This window comes from Cetorhinus maximus, chromosome 6 (genome assembly GCF_964194155.1).
Source record: "Cetorhinus maximus chromosome 6, sCetMax3.hap1.1, whole genome shotgun sequence".
Lineage (NCBI taxonomy): Eukaryota > Metazoa > Chordata > Chondrichthyes > Lamniformes > Cetorhinidae > Cetorhinus > Cetorhinus maximus.
In genome coordinates this window covers 67,018,262-67,038,656 of record NC_135884.1, presented here as the reverse complement: position 1 = coordinate 67,038,656, position 20,395 = coordinate 67,018,262, and the positions used below count along the sequence as shown (strand labels likewise).

The window sequence follows — 20,395 nt, the reverse complement described above, 5'->3', positions numbered from 1 at the left end:
AATTGAATAACTGTAGGTGTAGGGCTTCCCGTGAATGGACATACCAAGAATGAAACCATTCATGGAATTCACACTTGCTATTGTTTGTGGACTTACCCAAAACTCAAAATCCATGGACTCCCAGACCTACTGACTTTGAACTCGAAACTTAACAAACAGAGCTTAAGAGAAACCAGTTCATCATAAGAGGTGTGAATGGCCACCATCCATCCCCCATTGTGTAGCAATGGCTTCTAACTTCAAATCATTCTGGGTAGACAATAGATGCATTGATTATGTGGTCACATGAGTGAAACTGACTACAAATATTAATTCCCCCCAAGAATGAGGAGGAAACCAGTCAGTCTGCAAACAACACAGCAAGAAACATCAGCAGCAACAAAGGCAGCTGCGTCTGTGTTTATGAATGGAGACTGCAACATCATAGGGTCTCAAAGCCTATCCCTCTACAAGTCCACCAGTTCAGAAGACTGACCTCTTATAAGTCTAAAGCAACTAACTTTGTGAACTGCTGGAATGCCACCTCTTTGAGGGAATCCTGCAACAACTTTGCTATGCGACTTTGGTTATTGCATTCACCTAGCTACACTTTAAGAGTGGAAAAGAAGCTCATCTTCATCGGGCCTGCACCAAGGCGAGACAATCACTTGACTTACGAACAATTCCTTTGTTTGTAACTTGTAAATGTGCACTATTTAACCGTATTTTCCTCGAGTTTGCGTATGTGTGTGTGAGGTAGCGTTAGCTTTTTAGGTGAACGTGTGAATAAATAAACCCCTTTATTTGAACCAATGAAAAGCGTGCTTCTGGTTATTCCAATTGGCCATACAGTCAGGGGTTAGGAAACACCCAAAAAGCACACAGATTACAGACAGTAAGGGAAGGAAACAAAGGTTTCAGTTCTCTCTCATCCCTGTCTGTAACAGATAGAATGGTACAATGAGGCAGGCTCAGAGGCTTCACAGGACACAGGTGTAGGAGGGTCTATGGAGCATGAGATGCTTAATAAAGAAGAATGGTGAGATTGGGTTTCAGATAGAGGGAAGGCATTGAGCCAGCAGTGTGTGATTGAACTGAAAGAGAACCACTTGCTGGGTTGAGTGTGTATGGTGGTGGTGGTGGGGCGATGGTCCTTAGTTTGCTCATGTTGTCACGACTGCAACTCCTCCAAGCCACTTCCTCAGGCTCTGTTTAAAGCAACATCCCATTCACACAGTCCCACACAGGACTTAACTGCAAGAATGCTCATTTGATTGACCTGGTCGAGGTTTCCAGTGCACTACTCTTGCCAACCTCAACATTCCCTCAGTTCTTTCACATATAACACCACACATCCAATTAAAACATCAACATATCACTGTCTTTTCCAGCCAAGTCTTCGGTTGTGTGTTCAAGTGAAAAGAGGAAGGGAAAATACCGTCAAACAGAGGGAATGCCTCACAGTGCACAAGACATCAGGACATTGCCTCCCAATAACTGGAGCACTGAAAACCTCCTGCTGGATATAGTTTAGTCACAGAGAGAAAATCTCCTCTCTGACTTTCAAAAACTCTGAGGGCAAAGGTTCACGTTGCTCTCACCTCCAATCCTTAGGCCTGTACAATTAACAACTGGAAAACTCTTTCCATTCAGACCCTGACAATTCAGTCCTTGAAGTGTGCACAGGTTTGGGATAGTATAAGGAGTTGTACAAACTGCCTCAGCACTCTGGGATTGGAAAAGGGCTAATAAAAATCAGCCAAGACTCCATTCCTACTCGGGATCCAGCGGCCAGGGCTACGTTTGTGCGTGTGGGTATCTCAGGTCAGCACACGGTTAGGCTCAACTGTTATGCTCAGCACGGTTGAGTAGGCTGCAAATTGTGAGCAATCCTGGGCAGGGCATGAGGAGAGGTTGACCTCAGCTCTCAAATCTCCATGTCTGTCTATGGGAGTGCAGTCCCTGCCCTTTCTGGGGGCCAGTGGGGGTGGGGTTGTGGGGGAGGATGGTGTAGTCTAGACTGGTACGCGAAGAATGGGCATGCAGATGAGGTACCCAAGGATTGCCAGTGCCCTCAGAGAAAGGTCACTGCCTTCTGAAGAGAAGGGAGAGAGGGCACCAAAATTTGGAATAAACATCACCCACAACACACTGAAGTGAAACGCACTTAATGGGGTTTGGCAGTGGTGGAAAGTGGCGCTAAACAGGGAGGGAACGGAGCTCCATCTCTTACCCAGCTGCCTTGTCCCACTCGTCCTCGCTGAAGCCACCATCTGTACACGGGTAGCTCTTCCGACGATTGACACGCGGTGGCGGGCTACTCCTTTGACTCGTGTCCTGCCATTCATGAGGATGCAGCACAATCCCTGCTGCCTGGTGATGGTAAGGACCTGAAGAGGTTAATAAAGCGAGCAGCCAGTATTATAATAATGTAGACATTACACAACGGATGGAGTCTTTAACCGTGCCTCAAACAAAAAAAAACCACATATTCATAAAGCATTAAAACACAGTAAAATGTCCTAAGATGCTTCACAAAAGGGTTTTTGATTGTTAATTGTACAGGTCTAAGGACTGGGGGCGAGAGAAAACATGAACCATTGTCCTCAGAGCTTTTTAAAGTCAGAGAGGAGATTTCCTCACTGTGACTAAACTATATCCAGCAGGAGGTTTTCAGCACTCCAATTATTGGGAGGCAATGTCCTGATTTCTGTATCAGCTGCAAATTTTGAGATTGTGTCCTGTACACCCAAGTTTAGGATATTAATATATTCTAAGAAAAGCAGTGGTCATAGTACTGAGGCCCTGGGGAACCCTAAACATATCTTCTTCTTCTCATCCAAAAAATAACCCTTCAGCACTACTGTTTTCTTTCACTCAGCTAGCTTCATATCTATGTCACCACTGTCCCAGTTTTATTCCATGGGCTTCAACTTTGCAGGCAAGCCCATTATGTGACAATTTATCAAATGCCTTTTAGAAGTCCATATACACATCACTTGCATCACCCCCAACAACCCTCGCTCTTACCCCATCAAAACATTCCATCAAGTTGGTTGAGTGCTATTTGCTTTTAACAAATCCACCCTGCCTTCCTTAATTAATTTACATTTGGCAAATGAGTGGATTTTGTCCCAGATTGCCATTTCCACAGCTTTTCCCACTACTGAGGTTAAACTGACTGGCCTATAGTTGTTGGGATTTTTCCTTATATCCTTTCTTGAACAAGGGCGTAACATTTGCAATTCTCCAGTCCTCTGGCACCACCCCTGTATCTAAGGAGGATTGGAAGATTATGGCCAGCACCTCCTGAATTTCACCCTTACTTCCCTCAGTGTCCTCAGATGCATCTCATCCAGTCCTGGTGACGTATCAACTTTAAATACAACTGGTCTTTCTCACATCTTTTCCTTCTCAATTTTTAGCCCATCCAGTTCTCAATTACCTCTTTTTTCACTATGACTTTGGTACCATCTTCTTCCTTGGTAAAGACAGACGTGAAGTGTTCATTTAGTACCTTATCCATACCCCCTGACTCCATGGGTAAATCCTCTTTTTGGTCCCTAATTACCCCGCTCCTCTTCTTACTACTATAAGCCTACAGAAGACTTTTGGATTCCCTTTTATGTTAGCTGCCAGTCTCTTCTCATACTCTCTCTTTGCCCCTCTGATTTCCTTTGTCACTTCCCCTCTGAACTTTCTATATTCAGTCTGGTTCTCACTTTATTATCAACCTGACCTCTGTCATTTGTACTCTTTTTCTGATTCATTTTACTTTCTACCTCTTTCATCTTTCAGGGAGCGCTGGCATTGTTAGTCCTATCTTTCTCCCCAGTGGGAATTACCTTGACTGTACCCAAAATATCGCCTCTTTAAAGGCAGTCCATTGTTTTGTTACAATCTTTGTTTCCTGTCAAGCCATTCTCACCCCACTGAAACTGGCTCTCCTCCAAGCAAGTATTTTACTCTATATTGCACCTTGAATTTGTCCACAGCTAATCTAAGCCTTGTGATACTATGATCGTTGTTCCCTAAATATTCCCATATGGATACTTGATCCACTCGACCCACCTGATTCCCCAGAACCAGGTCCAGCAATGCCTCCTACCTTGTTGGATCAGAAATGGACTGATGTAGAAGGTTCTCCAAAATTCCTCCTCCTTTCTGCCCTTTACACCATTACTATCCCAGTTTATATTATGATAACTGAAGTCCCCCATTATCACTCCTCGATAGTTTATGCACCTCGCTGTTATTTCCCGCAAATTTGCTCCTCTATATCTACAAGTTGATGACCTATAGAATACACCCAGTAGCATAATGATATCTCTTTTATTTCTTCGCTCTAACCAATTAGATTCTGTCTTTGACCCTTCTAGGACTGTAATGTTTGCCTTAATTAATACTCCCACTCCTTCTCCTTCCTTTGTTTGCCTATCTTTTCTGAATATCTTTTATCCATGAATATTTAGTTACCCAGCCCTGCCCTATATTGAGCCTGGTCTGTGTTAGCACCACAATATCATAATCCCATCAGAGCTCACCAGCCTTATTTATCATGTTTTGTGTATTTACATTCATACATAGTAAACCTAATTTAGACCCTTTCGCAAACCCTCTTGGCCTGACCCCATCTAATACCCTACTATTTCATTCCCTAATGCTATGTGCCTTTCCCAATCCTTTGTGCACTTAGATTCTCCTTTTTATTGCTATATCCTGGTTCCTATTCCCCTGCCAAGTTAGTTTAAACCCTCCTCAACAGCCCCACAAGAATATGGTCCTGGTTCTGCTCAGGTGCAATCTGTCTGAGCTCTATCACCTAGAAGGACAAGGGCAGCAGATAGATGGGAACACCACCACCTGGAAGTTCCCCTCCAAGCCACTCACCATCCTGACTTGGAAATATATCGCCGCTCCTTCACTGTCACTGGGTCAAATTCCTGGGACTCCCTTCCTAACAGCACTGTGGGTGTTCCTACATGGGGCAGAATTTTATGACCCCGTCATGTCGGGGGTGGGGCCGTAAAATGCAGTGAGCCGTTCAAAAGTCCATTGGCTTCGGTGGGGCTGTAAAGTCCCACCAGTGTAAAATTCCGCCCATGGACTGCTGCAGTTCAAGAAGGCAGCTCACCACCATCTTCTCAAGGGCAATTAGGAATGAGTAATAAATGCTGGCCTAGCCAGCGACGTCCACATCCCGTGAACGAATAAACAATACAAAAAGCATTCAGGTCCCACCTTTCCCAGAACAGATCCCAGTCCTCTACATGCTTGAACTAAGACTTCATACAACACTCCAAGCTGCACAGTGTCAGCTGTGGCTCAGTTGGTAGCAGTCTTGTATCCAAGTCAGAAGGTTGCATTTTCAAGCCCCACTCCAGAAACACAAGCACAAAATCTAAGCTGACACTCCCAGGGCAGTTCAGTACTGTGGGAGTACTGCACTGTCAGGAGTGCTGTCCTTCAAAGGAGACATTAAATCAAGGGCTTACCTGCTCCTTCAGGTAGATGTAAAAGATCCCACAACACTATTTCAAAGAGGAGCCAGGGGAGTTCTCCCTGATATCCTGGCCAATGTTCTCTCTAAGCTATGCAGCAACCTTGAAAAGCTGCGCCTGAGTTGGCCCCTTTAATTTACCACATGGCCAAGCAAAAATAAAAAATTAAAGGGCCCACGCACTTAAAGAAATCTCCCAGGAACTCAAAGAAAAAAACACATGGAAATTTGGACCTGGCCAATGTTTACCCCTCAACCTATATTACCCAAACAGGTTATCTGGTCATTGTCACACTACTTGATGTGGGACCTTGCTGCAAAACGGCTGCTGTGTTTCCTACAGTGCCTCTGTGATGACACTTCAAAAGTGTCTTTTGTCTATGACATCTTTGGCAATCTCTTCTTTGCCTTCACCTATCACTGGCCTCCTATCCAGCTCTACCTGTCCCACCCCAATCTACCAGCTTATATTTCACCTCATTTCTCTATTTCCTTAGTTCTGATGAAGGGTCATATGGACTCGAAACGTTAACTGTGTTCCTCTCCGCAGATGCTGTCACACCTGCTGAGTTTTTCCAGGTATTTTTGTTTTTCTTCAAAAGTACTAGATTGGCTATAAAGCCCTTTGGAATATCCTGAGGTTGTGAAAGGCGCTATATAAATGCAAGTCTTTCTATGAATCGCTGTCTCCCTCATCCAAACATATTAGAAAATGCCTACTCCAAACTCACATTGGCAGCAACTCTTTACATGTGGTACACTTTACGTGTGGTACACTTTTCCTTTAACCGAAGATGAAACAATAAACACAACCACAGGATGGCAGCAAATACTTGCAATGTGATTCAACCATATTCTGCTGTAAGTCCAACCAGGCAAAGAGACAGAAATTTAATTGGTAATGGTCCGGGCAGTTACACTTGGGTAATGCCAATGGGCGTCATTCAATGCCAGCATCAGTTAAACAGTATTTCGTCTTGGCCAAAGATTCAAAGAAGAGTTGAAAAGTGAAGCCAATTTAAATCCAATCGCCATCAAAATCAACTGTGCCCCATGCCTCGCAGCCAATCACCACCCAGGTCAAAGTGTACCCTTTGCCTCACAGCCAATCATAACCCAAGGTCAAACTGTGACACCCACACCCCCACCCCAGCTACCAATTGCCACCCAGGCTAAACTGTGTTGCCATCCCAAGAACAAAACACCACCCAGGTCAAAATGTGCCCCCGCTCAGCAAATCACACCCAAGTCAAAATGTACACTTTGTCCAGCAGCTATCATTGCACAGGTCAAACACCGCCCCTATCTAGAAGCTAGCCATCATCCAAGTCCAGCCTGATAGTAAGTTCCACTCCTCTCTTCCCTCAATTCCCCCGTCTGATAAAGTGAGCACAGCCCTAAATGTGGCTCCTGGTAGAAGTTGACTGGAGCAAACATAGTGCATCTATCTCTCTCGCTCCCTTTCTCTCTGCTTCCAAGTCCAGAGGGAAAGTTTGGGCTCTGTTGGCATTGCCTTTAGTGCACAGCTGAGACTAGGAACTCATTTGAGAAGCAGTGGGTATAAAGTCATGCCCTACCTTTCCATGGCACTGGTGCACCAAAATGGTTCACGAGCATCCTGTTCCTGAATATCAACTGAATGTCGAAAAACACATATTCCAGTCACACTAAATCATCCAATAAGCTCACCTTGGCTCCCAAAGGCCCCTTCAACCCCCAAGCCATCCCACGATTCCATGGCACTGTCCATGCTTGGAATGGTGTTTGAGTGGATTTTGGAGAGTCTGCTGGTCTTCTGGGAATCAGGGAGTTCATCTTCAGGGTCACTCAGCTCACCCACAGCACTGGGCTTTTTTGAAAAAGAACCTGGAAGAAGAGAGTTTCCAAATTTAATTAAATATAGATTTTTAAAAATTATTCGTCCTCAAGATATCAGTGTTGCTGGCACTTTTTGTTCATCCCTATGTACTCTTGTGAAGGTGGCAGTGGGTCTTTTCCTCAAACTATTGCCTTTGTGGTGAAGGTGCTTCCACAATGCGATGACGTGGTGCGGAGTTCCACCCAGTGACACTGAAGGAGCAACACTTCTGCTTCTGTTGTGTCAGCATCCCAGACTAACATCAGTATTAACATCTGTATTCCACCAACTTTTTTTTTCATGAATGTGGCAAACAATGTGATAATAACCAGGCAATCAGGTTTATTTTTGTGATGTTGATTGAAGGACAGATATGGGCTAGGGCACCATGGATAATTCTCCTGCTCTTTTCCAAAATAGGATCTTTTACATCCACCTGAACAGGAAGATGGGACATCTCACCTGAAAGACAGCACCTCCAACAATGCAGCACACCATCATTACAGCACTTGATTTTACATTCTCAAGTCCTGGCGTAGGACTTGAAACCAGAACCTTGTGGTCAGAGGTGAGAGTGCTACTTCTGAGCCACAGCTGACAACGACATATTTCCAAGTTGGAATGCTGTGTGACTTGGAGGGATCCTGGAGGTGATCATGTCCCTTGTCCCCTTAGGTGGTAGAGGTCACAGGTTTGGAAGGTGATGTCGCAGGAGCCAGGGCGAGTTGCTTGCATTGCACCTTGTAGATGGTACACACTGCATACACACGATGCGTCGGTGATGGAGGGAGTGAATGTTTAAGGTGAATGTTTAATGGGGTGCCAATCACACTGCTTTACCCTGGATAGTGTTGAGCTTCTTGAATGTTGTTGCAGTGGCATCAGGGATATCAGACTATTCAAGGTTTTAGGCTGAGTCAGGAACGCATTAGGTACAAGTTGGAGTACAGGCTCCCCACTAGAGCAATATTGTTTGTAGGCTGCGGAGGGCATTTATAAATTTCAAAGTTTAAAAAGTGGGAGAGAGGTGCCTCCATCATGAGGCTTCCTCTCTCTCTCTCTCTCTCCCCTACCTGAACTGCAACCTCCAATTGGCTCTCCAGCTTTGAGAGGCCGCCTGCTGTCCTTATTTGGACTGCAAGCCCACCTTCTGGCTACTAATTGGCCAATTCAGGGAAGATCAAAGATCAATGCTGGATGAGAGTTTCCCCACACAGTGTGGGATTGTGGCCCCACATTTGACCCTCACGTCAGGGTCCTGACTTGAAGGGCATGTTTTTACTTATTTAGAAAGATGGGAAGAAAGGGCTCAGGGAAGCCACCTTCAACATTTCTCCCTAAATAAACATGATCTAAGCAGGCTCAGGGGCGGGGTTGAACGTAGCTTAGAGGACATTGTTTACGGTTGGTTATGGTGTTTAATGCATTCTTGATAATTAATGAAGTGAGCTATCAGAAACATTACTGTCTCTACTTGTACAAACCTATGTAAAGGATAAGCAAGGAATTACCCAACAATTTCTTCTTCACGCCCTTCCTTTCTGGCAGGTGCCGTCTGCTTTGAAACCTCACCCCATGGGTCATGCTTAACGTACCAATGAATGTTGACAGGATATTTGACTGCAGAAGGCATTGTGCAGAGCCCATCCTGATGTCATTTATCACCTACACATGCACACATGCCTACTTTTCAAAGGGACCATTGCACAGCAATCGAGAGTGGCAAGTTCTGGCTGAGTTTCTCCCTTTCCAGTTCCAGGATGATAAGGGCCTACAAGCCCTGACTTGGATACTGTAACCGATGGTAGAATAGCTCCACGGAACCACTGTGGGGGAGGGGATTACTTTGTCAGGATTTACACTGCTCCCATTATTTACAGCATTAAGAATATAGGAACAGGAGGAGGTCATTCAACCAGCCCCTGAGCCTGCTTTACCGTTCAATTAGATCATGGCAATGCCATCCAATCAATTTTGCTCCATATCCCTTGATGTCCTTATCAAGAAAAATCTTACCAATCTCAGTCATGAAGGCTCCATTTATCCCAGTATCAAAAGCTTCTTGAGGGAAAAAGTTCCAAATTTCTACCAATGTCTGTTGGGAAAACTGCTTCCCGATTTCCCTCCAAAATGGCCTGGCGCTAATTTTAAGATGATGTCCCCTTGTTCCTGATTCCCCCACCAGAGGAAATTCTTTCCCTCTATCTACCCTGTCAAATCCTTCTAACATTTTAAACACCTCGATTAGATTGCCTCTCAGCCTTCTAAACTCAAGAGAGTACAAGTCAGGTTTGCACAACCTGACTTCAGAATTTAACCCTCTTGGCCCCGGTATCACTCCCCGTAACTCCCCCGCAGTTCATACTCACGGTCTGCTTGCTTCTTGATTTTCAGGGTAACCGTCTCCCCAGCCATCTGGAGCAGGTGGATGGCTTCACTCAGTGGTTTGCCCTTAAGGCTCACTGTATTGATGGCTAATATCCTGTCCCCTATGTGAATGGCCCCGGTCCTAAAACCAGAATGAAAAATCAACCCAAAGTCCACATCAATATCTATGCGCCCCCGCCCCACCCCACCGTGCCCCCAGCCCGCCAAAAAAATCATTGGAACCACAGCTACCGCTTTCAAACATTAGTAGTGGTCCCTGCTTACAGTATGGCCACCCGAGCTCAGCTTGACAGCGAGCTCTTCCGCTGTGAGGGCGGCAAGCAAAAGGTGAGACGTGAAGGTCACTGTTCAATCGCTCACTGACCTATAGGGGGGGGCTCTCAGGAGTCCCACTCCCTGAAGCTCACTGACAGAGGAAGGGAATGAGAGGAACATGCCAACAGGAAAAGGCCCCGGTGCACGTGGAGTCTGCCATTTTCTCCCGCCGGGGACTCTTCAATGGCAGTTCCCTGTAGACCATGCTTCCTGCTGGCTGGGAAACCACAAGCTGGCTGTCCACTACATCCTGGCACTCGGTGCAAGCACTTCCTCCCCCTGCATGATCAGCGATTCAGCCCCAAACATGGCAGCCCTGCCTCCTCCCCTGAAGTTCACTGCCCAGCTAGTAACTGGCTCAGGGGTGCTCAGATTCTATTCCCCACATCACCACCCACCCCCCCCACCCACTTTAATAGCCACAAAGGCACATGCAGAGCTTTGCAGTGGATTTTCTACCTTTCAGCCAGGCCTTTCTTGGTGAGTCCACTGATCACAATGGGATCGAAAGGTTCTTCAGTCCCAGAGATGGTGATTCCCAATGGCCCACCATACCTCTTCAGCTCCACAGTGTATATAATAGCACCGGTGCTTTCCTGTTCATCTGATGAAGGCAGGAAATTTGAAACATAACAAGACAGAACAGCACAACACTTGTTATGGACAAAGGTTGGACTATCGGAGAGCCTACTACATAAAGCAGTGCTTCACTGGACATCTCAGTGTTCTGGGCAAAGTTCCAGTCACACAGTGTACAGGATTAAACAGAAAACAGGATATGAATCTAAGTTGGGAGTTCATGTTAGTTCACTAGTTACATTTAATTGAAGCCTGCAACACTAATCTTGTAAGGCTTGATTCTGAGCTCCAGGTCATACTTAATGGATTGTTGGGGCAGAGAGAGCTTTACTCTGTATCTAACCCTGTGCTGTACCTGCCCTGGGAGTGTTTGATGGGGACAGCGTAGAGGGAGTTTTACTCTGTACCTAACCCTGTGCTGTACCTGTCCTGGGAGTGTTTGAAGGGGCAGTGTAGAGGGAGCTTTACTCTGTATCTAACCCTGTGCTGTACCTGCCCTGGGAATGTTTGATGGGGACAGTGTAGAGGGAGCTTTACTCTGTATCTAACCCTGTGCTGTACCTGCCCTGGGAATGTTTGATGGGGACAATGTAGAGGGAGCTTTACTCTGTATCTAACCCTGTGCTGTACCTGCCCTGGGAATGTTTGATGGGGACAATGTAAAGGGAGTTTTACTCTGTATCTAACCCCGTGCTGTACCTGCCCTGGGAGTGTTTGATGGGGACAGTGTAGAGGGGGCTTTACTTTATATCTAACCCCGTGCTGTACCTGCCCTGGGAGTGTTTGATGGGGATAGTGTAGAGGGAGCTTACTCTGTACCTAACCCCGTGCTGTACCTGCCCTGGGACTGTTTGATGGAGCAGTGTAGAGGGAGTTTTACTCTGTACCTAACCCCGTGCTGTACCTGCCCTGGAAGTGTTTGATGGGGACAGTGTAGAGGGAGCTTTACTCTGTATCTAACCCCATGCTGTACCTGTCCAGGGCGTGTTTGATGGAGCAGTGTAGAGGGAGCTTTACTCTGTATCTAACCCCGTGCTGTACCTGTCCTGGGAGTGTTTGATGGAGCAGTGTAGAGGGAGCTCTACTCTGTATCTAACCCCGTGCTGTACCTGTCCTGGGAATGTTTGTAACTTTCAAGGGAGCAACTGATTGAACAGGACTTGGTCTTTGAAGTATTTTGTTACACCTGATAGACATCACTAAACTGAGTTAGCACAATGATAAGCTCATCCATCAGGGTAACTGCTTTTAAAAAATAAACCCCACAGAGAATGGAAACCTGGACGAGGTTGAAACCACCTGTCCCCTCTGCACACTCAATACCTGAGTTGTCCTCATCCTTTCGGATCTTCAGTTTGACCAGTTCATCACATTGCTGCAAGATCTGCACTGCATCCTCCATTGAGCAGTTCTCCAGTCGGATGTTGTCAATGGCTAAGAGTTTGTCTCCAGGCTCCAGAGTCCCAGTTCTATTGGAGAAAGGAATAAAGCAGCTGAGAATACCAGGCTGCAAAGCAGTAACCCAAACAGAACATCCTCCAGACCCCAAGCTACTGAGCAAGAGCTGCAATTCTGCTGCTGAGTTTCATGCAAACTGCACTCTGTATCTTTTCTTCTCCTTATGTCTTCAATGTGTTGAAAAAAAGTGTTTTAAACATCTCTGACTATCTCATTGTTTCACCAGGGCTCCTGGTGATGGAACTCCCTCCCTAAGTCTTTCTTTGCAGTGTCATCATGGCTCATACGAACATATGTACATATGAACAAGGAGCAGGAATAGGCCATTCAGCCACTTGAGCCTGCTCCACCATTTAATAAGATCATGGACGGTCTGATTGTAACCTGAAATCTGCATCCCACCCACCGCCGATAACCTATTGCCCCCTTGCTTACCAAGAATCTATCCACCTCTGCCTTAAAAATATTCAAAGGCTCTGCTTCCCCCACCTTTTCAGGAAGAGAGTTCCAAAGACTCACAACCATCAGTGAAAAAAATTGCACCTCATCTCTGTTTTAAATGGACGACCCCTTATTTTTAAACAGTGACCCCTAGTTTTGGATTCTCCCACAAGAGGGAACATTCTCTCCACATCCACCCTGTCAAGGCCCCTCAGGATCTTATATTTTCAATCAAGTCGTCTCTTACTCTTCTAAACTCCAGCAGATACAAGTCTAGTCTGTCCAACCTTTCCACATAAGACAACCTACCCATTCCAGGTAAAACAAAAACAGAATTACCTGGAAAAACTCAGCAGGTCTGGCAGCATCGGCGGAGAAGAAAAGAGTTGACGTTTCGAGTCCTCATGACCCTTCAGCAGAACTGAGTATAGTTAGGAGAGGGGTGAAATATAACCTGGTTTAAGGTGGTGGGGTGCGGGGGAGAGAAGTTGAGGGGGTGCTGGTTGTAGGGACAAGCAAGCAGTGATAGGTAATCCAGGTAATTCTGTTTTTGTTTTGGATTTCCAGCATCCGCAGTAGTTTTTTTTTTGTTTTTATTCCAGGTAAACCTTCTCTTAACTGCTTCCAATGCATTTACACCCTTCCTTAAATAAGGTGGCCAATACTGCACACAGTACTCCAAATGTGGTCTCACCAGTGCCCTGTACAACTGAAGCATAACCTCCCTACTTTTGTATTCAATTCCCCTCGCAATAAATGATAACATTCTATTAGCTTTCCTAATTAATAGCTGTACTTGCATACTGGCCTCTTGTGATTCATACACTAGGACACCCAGATCCCTCTGTACCTCAGAGCTCTGCTTTCTCTCACTATTTAGATAATATGCTTCTCTTTTATTCTTCCTGCCAAAATGGACAATTTCACATTTTCCCACATTAAACTCCATCTGCCAGGTCTTTGCCCACTCACTTAACCTATCTATATCTGTTTGTAGCCTCCTTATGTCCTCTTCACAACTTACTTTCCTACCTAACTTTGTGTCATCAGCAAATTTGACAACCATCCCTTCAATGCCTTCATCCAAGTCATTTATATAAATTGTAAACAGCTGAGGTCCCAGCACTGATCCCTGTGGCATACCACTTGTTACATCCTGCCAACCTGAAAAAGACCCATTTATGCCTACTCTCTGCTTCCTGTTAGCCAGCCAATCTGTTACCTGTTATGCAATGAGCTTTTATTTTCACAATAACCTCTAATGTGGCACTTTATTAAATGCATTCTGAAATTTAAGTACAGTACATCCATCAATTCCCCTTTATCCACAGCACATGTTACTTCCTCAAAGAACTCCAGTAAGTTGGTTAAACATGATTTCCCTTTTACAAAACCATGTTGACTCTGCCTGATTACCTTGAACTTATCCGATTGACCTTCTATAACTTATTTAATAATTGCTTCTAACATTTTCCCTATGACAGGCCTAACTGGATTGTAGTTTCCTGCTTTCTGTCTGCCTTTTTGAATAATGGAGGCAGGTCAGTTGGTAGCACACTCACCTTTGACTCATGAGGTTCTGGTTTCAAGTCCCACTTCAGGGCTTGTGCACAAAAATTAAGGCTGACACTACAGTGCAGTGCTGAAGGAGCACTACACTGTTGGAGGTGCTGTCTTTCGAATGTGATGTGAAACTGAGGTCCCACCTGCCTGCTGGATAGATGTAAGAGATCCCTGGAACTATTTCAAAGACGGGCAGGGGCGTTGTCCCTGGTGTCCTGGCAAATATTTATCTCTCATTCAACACCACGGATACAGGTTATCTGGTCATTATCACATTATGCTGTGTGCATATTGGCTGCTGCATTTCCTACACTTCAAAAAATACTTCATTGGCCGGAAAACACTTTGAGAGGTCTGGTGGCCATAAAAAGTGCTTTATAAATGCAAGTCTTTCTTTCTTTGCTTTCCATTTACAATCTACACGCATTCAAAACCCAAACACAATGGCACAAAATATTGTTTCCTGAATTTATCTCATCTCTCCCATTCTTTAAATCTCAATGTTGTTCTGCCTTTGAGTCTTCGCCTCGGTTTCTCAATAGGAAAAGAAAACAAACAATATCACAGATGCCATCACCCACAAACATTTGAAAGGTTTACAACCACCCAAACAATGAATCGGCATTTCACTCTTAACACACTGCCAATATACTCAGCTTCATTTATTCATATGGAAAGCCCAGATTGCCATGGCAACAACCTGCAGAAATAAAAATGCCTTCATTATGGGATAGGATAATTGCACAGGCTTAGACCAGAGCCACTCTGAGGGCAGATTTTCAGATGAGTGTAACTGAGTGAGGAAGTAGTGGCCTCTTTCCCTCGTGCTGATGTTCAGATACCTGAACTCGGAGAAGGTAGTTGGGAAGCTAGGAATTATTTACACTGGTGAGCAGAAGGTTCATGAGGGACCTTATCAATGGGGTGAACTTTATGGGCGGACTGACTTAAAAAGAGGCCACCCTGCAGTGATGACATGCTGCCGACAGCCTAAATAAGCAACGAGTGGGGCTTCTGCCCTTCAGTGAGAGGAAGTCCCACCCTCAATCTGATTGGCCGGCAGCTCCAGCAATCCCAGCAGTAGTGAATACTGCAGGGATTGCAAGCAGGCCCAGGAAGAAGACAGCAATAGATCCTGGAGGCCCCAGACTCAGCTAAGCCTGAGATTTATGGGTGGGCAGCGATTGGACACCCTGGGTGGGGGGGGGGGGGGCAAGGGGTGGAGGGCAGGTTTGGAGGCTCAGGGGAGGCACAAAGCGGCAGTACCATCTGCGGGGGTAGGTTTGGGGGTTGCAGAATGCCCCGATGTGCTTAGGGCACCCCTCAAAAGTTTTACCCCCATTGTTCCTTCCTTCTTTTTTACCCCGGTTGGTGAAAAATCGGACTCCCCACTCTCACCCACTTTCCCACGCCAGCCACATTATGGGAAATCTGTGTGTTGACATCGGGATTGTCATTTGACATCATCACATCGGATTTTATGCATGTGGGGAATGGCAACAGTCCCAATTTACAAATGTAAAATCCAGACCCATGCATTTTAGAAAGAAAACACATGGGTTTGTATAGCAGTTTTCACAACCTCAGGATGTTCCAAAGAACTTTATAGCCAATGACACATAGTCACTGTTCTAATGTAGGAAATGCAGCGGCCAACGTGTGCACAGCAAGCTCCCATAAACAGCAATGTGACAGTGACCAGATCATCTGCTTTAGATCATGAGAGGGCAGACAGGGCTTCAATTCGCGTTGCCAAGCCTCAAACACAGCATTCTGGGCACACATCCGGTCCCAGCAACAGTGGCCAGGACCATCCACCAGCCAATCACAGCCTGGACTCAGGTACCACCTGACATTCCCTACATCAGGGATTGGCCGCCAGTCAATAATAGCCCGGGCTTGGGTACCACTTGACCTTCCCTATGTCAGGAACCTACACCCACAACCCACGCAAAAGCCCGAATTGGTGTTGGCAGAGGCCACTTGACAGAAATATCCGAAGGGCCTCCTGACCACATGATCAGTGCTCCAACCAGTTGAGGCGATGCCCACTCGGGCTACAGAGCTGGAGGAAAGGGCGGGGGTTAGGCTGGGCTGAGACTGGCCGGGTTCTGGCTCAGTGATTAATTGCTGTTGGATTGAATGGGTGGCGACTGGGCGGGTTGTGGTGTGCTACAGATTTCCATCCCCCATTCCAGAGCAACTGGCAGGGGAAGGAATTGTTCACACTCAGTAGTGGAGTTTAGTGGATACAGGTTCATTTCCTCTCACTCAGGGTCACAGGCCTTTTCTCTAGTTTCACCCACTCGTGCCACACTGGCTTTCCGCGATGTCACTTCCGCCAACGTCTCCCGGTACGTGTCCAGCCTGAGTTGGCAACCCTAGCTTCAGTCCAAAGTCTTTTTTTAAATTCTGTTTAAATTCTAAGGAATACAGATTAATAGATCCCTAATAAACACAAGCCCCAAACTCTGTAACTGGGAGCATGGGCTCAAATGCAGAACAGGGCATGTGAAAAGTCAGTTCAAACATAGCTTTGTCACATAGAAAGAGGTGAATCTATGGATGGGCTGTCCTAAGAAAAAAGAAAGACTTGCATTTACATAGCACCTTTCACAACCACAGGATACCCCAAAGTTCTTTATAGCCAATAACGTAGGTTTGTAGTCACTGTTATAATGTAGGAGATGTAACAGCCAACGAGCACATAACAAACCCCCACAAACAACAATGACCAGATAACCTGGTTTTTGTGCTGTTGATCAAGGGATAAATATCAGTCAGGACACCAGGGATAATTAACCCCCTGTTCTTCATGAGATCTTTTACATCCGCCTGAGAGGGCAAACAGGGCATTAGTTTAATGTGCCATCTGCAGTACAGCACTCGAATGTCAGCTTTGACTTCCAACCTTCCAACTCATAGTCAAGAGTGGTACCAAATGAGCCACAGCATCCAGGTACACAGCAGCAATGGAAACGTGCCAGCAAACTCAACACCCAATGGGATAAGGTTTTGTATAGTATGGGAAGCTTAGTACTTTGGACCTGCCCAAATGGATTGCAATGGTCTTTACTGGTCCTGCACATTCCTCTACTCCTGAGCTCCCTCTCTTATGAGAGTCATACATTGTAATTCCTTTACTCACATATCCCTCTTACGCTCATAACACACCTCATGGCTTGGTTCACCTACCTTGCCTGTTAACTGGAGCTTCATTGATAACTTGCACAGCCTAGTCAAGGGGACTAGACCAGGCTCTCTCATTGGTTCAATGCACTGCTCAGCCGGGCAACTGACCACAAAGTCTCTCGTGTTCCATTTCCAGTTGATGTTGAGTTAACGACTGCCAGTCAGACAGGAAGTGGGAGAGCTACAGCTGAACTCAGTGTCTGCTGGGCCAGGCTAGGGAAAATGTGCTAAGGTTCATGTTCCAGCTTGTTGTCCAGTGATTCCTGCTGTAAAGTGTACATCCATGGATGTCGGTCGATTGCAGGATTGGACTGGGAAATGATGCTTTCACACAGCCTACTAGCCCTGGCTGCCCCGGTTTAAATATGTTCATGTGGGGCAGCATATGGGAGGGTGGCCACCACCATATAGAGACACCCTTCCCTAAACAGGAAATTCCCACGTGTACGGTGGGGGGGCAGGAGTGGGGGGAGATTATCGAGGAACCATATATGGAAAGAGAAAGGATTTACGAGGGAAAGACTGTGATGTGTGAATAAAGTGTGCTTGGCTGAGCATCAGCACACTGAGAGCTTGGAGGGCAAGGGGAGCGGGGAGGGCAATAGGATCCTGCCATGTTTGGAGACTGCACTCGACATATAAAGCTGGATCTCAGCATGGAGTAGCACCAAGTTCTTAAAAAAGTCTTTCTCAGGATGTGGGAGCCCATGCCAAGGCCATCATTTACTGCCTACCCCTAGTTGCCTTGAGAAGGTTGTGGCTGGACCTTCTTATTGAGCCACACTGTCATGGTTTGACATGATTAAGTGGCTTGCTGGGCCCAGTTCAGGGAGAAGTTAAGAGTTAACAATGTCGGTGTGAGACTGGAGTCACATATAGGCGAAGATTGGGTATGGACGTTAAGATAATATCCCCTAAAGGACATTAGTGGACCAGAACTATGCGATCGAGTCCCACGTCCTGTGTTGATGCAGCATGGCTTTGCACTCTTAGTAAAGTCGCTCAAATACTCCTGGCGCAATGGGGAAACTTCAACTTTAATAAATTGCCTAACATAGTTAGGACCACTCGTTGCTTCATTAAATACATGCATCAAATTAGGAACAGGTACCTACCGGTGTGCTACACTCCCCTTTTTAATATCAGATATAATCAGTGGATCCCCAGGCTTCCGACTGACAGCTGCTGAACAGAAAAATACATTGCATGAATCAGTCAGGCCAGAGGACATTACACATATTGAATAACTGTGAAGTTCAATCACTCTAGCTATGCAGAGAAAACTGCCAGCCAGCACGCATGGCCAGTTAACGAGTTGCATGTGGTGTTGGTTGAGGGGTGGCTATTGGCCAAGACCTCCCCTGCCCATCTTCAAATAGCACCATGGGATCTTATACATCCAGCAGTCCAGGCAGGTGGAGACCTTTTCAGCAAGAACACCCAAAAGATGGCACCTCCGACAGTGCAGGACACCCTCCTTGGTAGGGCATAGTCACTCTTGTAAAAAATGCGAGAGTCAAATGCGAGAGACAGCAAGGTCTCACAAACAGCAAGATTAGGCTCATTTTGCACCAATGATTCAGTCACTGGAGAGCCAGTGTGAGGACAACATTCTCCTATGATCCAATGGGCCATGAGCCAGTGTGTAAAAGCACTTTAAGGAAATGCAGCCGCTTGCATTAAGGGATGACTGTAATTTCAAGCTGTGAGAACGAGACCAAGAAATGGTAGAAAGTGGGGAAAGAGTTAATGCAGCAGAAAATTCTGAAGTTGCATTATGCAATCCAACAGCTGAGAACCACCATTGTGAGTATTTTATTCATCAAGAGACAAAGAAACAGAGAAATATGGATTAACGAGCAAAAGGCTGTGAGGAAAGCAAATGCAGGCCTGGGTCTTCCTGCAAAGCTTTTGTTTGACTGATTGGTTTACAATGGGAACAACAGGATAACAATTCTTACCTGAGGTACTTCTCACAGCCTTTGCTTCAATAGTCCAGCCATTCAACTCCCAAAACCAGTCTCAAAGTCCATGTTGTGCTGAGAGACCGTTTGTCTGCAGTTCTCCGCGCGCAATCATTTGTCTTTCACAATCTCGCAGGCCACCTGAAATCCCTCATTACATGAATCCTATATCAATCAGCTCAACAATAAAAATCCTCTGAACTGACAGAATCACCGCGGAAATATCTAGAACTGTCTACATATTAGGGGGAGCGGGTAAACTCAGCTCCCTCTCCCCACCCCTGTAATTTAAAGGCTCCATATAGGAAGGGGCTACACTCAGAAACTCTTTCTTGGGTCCAATTTAGGATTATTGATAAATTGGAGATTAGGACTGTTCTCTTTGGAGAAGAGAAGGATGAGAGGAAATTTGATAGAGGTATTCAAAATCATGAGGGGTCTGGGCAGAGTAGATAAGGAGAAACTGTTCCCATTGGCAGAAGGATCAAGAAACAGAGGGCACTGATTTGAGATAATTTGCAAAAGAAGAAATGGCGACATGAGGAGAAACCTTTCCACGCAGCCAGTGGGCAGGAACTGGAATGTGCTGCCTGAAGTGTGGTGGAAGTAGGTTCAATCGAGGCATTCAAGAAGGAATTGGATTATTATCTGAAGAGAAAGAATGTGCAGGGCTATGGGGAGAAGGCAGGGGAGTGACACTAGGTGGAATTCTCCTTCAAAGAGCCAGCACAGACATGACGGACAGAATGGCCTCCTCCTGTGCTGTAGCCATTCTGTGATATATTTTTCTGTTTGGAAGACATTTGTTATTTTCAATCAAGTCATGTGGATATGCAGTTTAAGATGTTTTTTCCCTCAAGTTGAAGTCGTCAGTGGGAATGAGAGGAAAACAGTTTATCGCAACAAGACAACGACCTTGAAACCTTTCTAAACTGGCACTGGTGTTGAGAGTTTGTAAATCCAACTCTATATAAAAGGGGCAACAGAACAGGTGATGAACCATGAGAGGAAAGCTAGGGAAGCCAGTCAGAAGCTTGGTTGAAAGGATGGGCTTTAAGAGGGATTTTCAAGAAGGACAGACAAGTGGAGAGGTGGAAGGTCATAGGGAGAGAATTCCAGACAGTAGGGTCATGGTAGCTGAAGGCTCTAGCACCTATG

At 45.8% G+C, this 20,395-nt stretch overlaps 1 protein-coding gene across 1 annotated transcript in view; it reads right to left on the bottom strand.

The window, feature by feature from the left end:
* The window catches only part of grip2b (glutamate receptor interacting protein 2b), a 185,655-nt gene that overhangs the window by 27,302 nt on the left and 137,958 nt on the right, over positions 1-20,395 (bottom strand). The window contains exons 15-20 of the mRNA XM_078542930.1: positions 18,389-18,448; positions 11,943-12,088; positions 10,500-10,644; positions 9,707-9,846; positions 7,169-7,345; positions 2,213-2,369 (exon numbers count right to left, since the gene is read on the bottom strand). Coding sequence (XP_078399056.1) covers positions 2,213-2,369; positions 7,169-7,345; positions 9,707-9,846; positions 10,500-10,644; positions 11,943-12,088; positions 18,389-18,448 — 825 coding nt within the window. The remainder of the gene's footprint in view (positions 1-2,212; positions 2,370-7,168; positions 7,346-9,706; positions 9,847-10,499; positions 10,645-11,942; positions 12,089-18,388; positions 18,449-20,395) is intronic.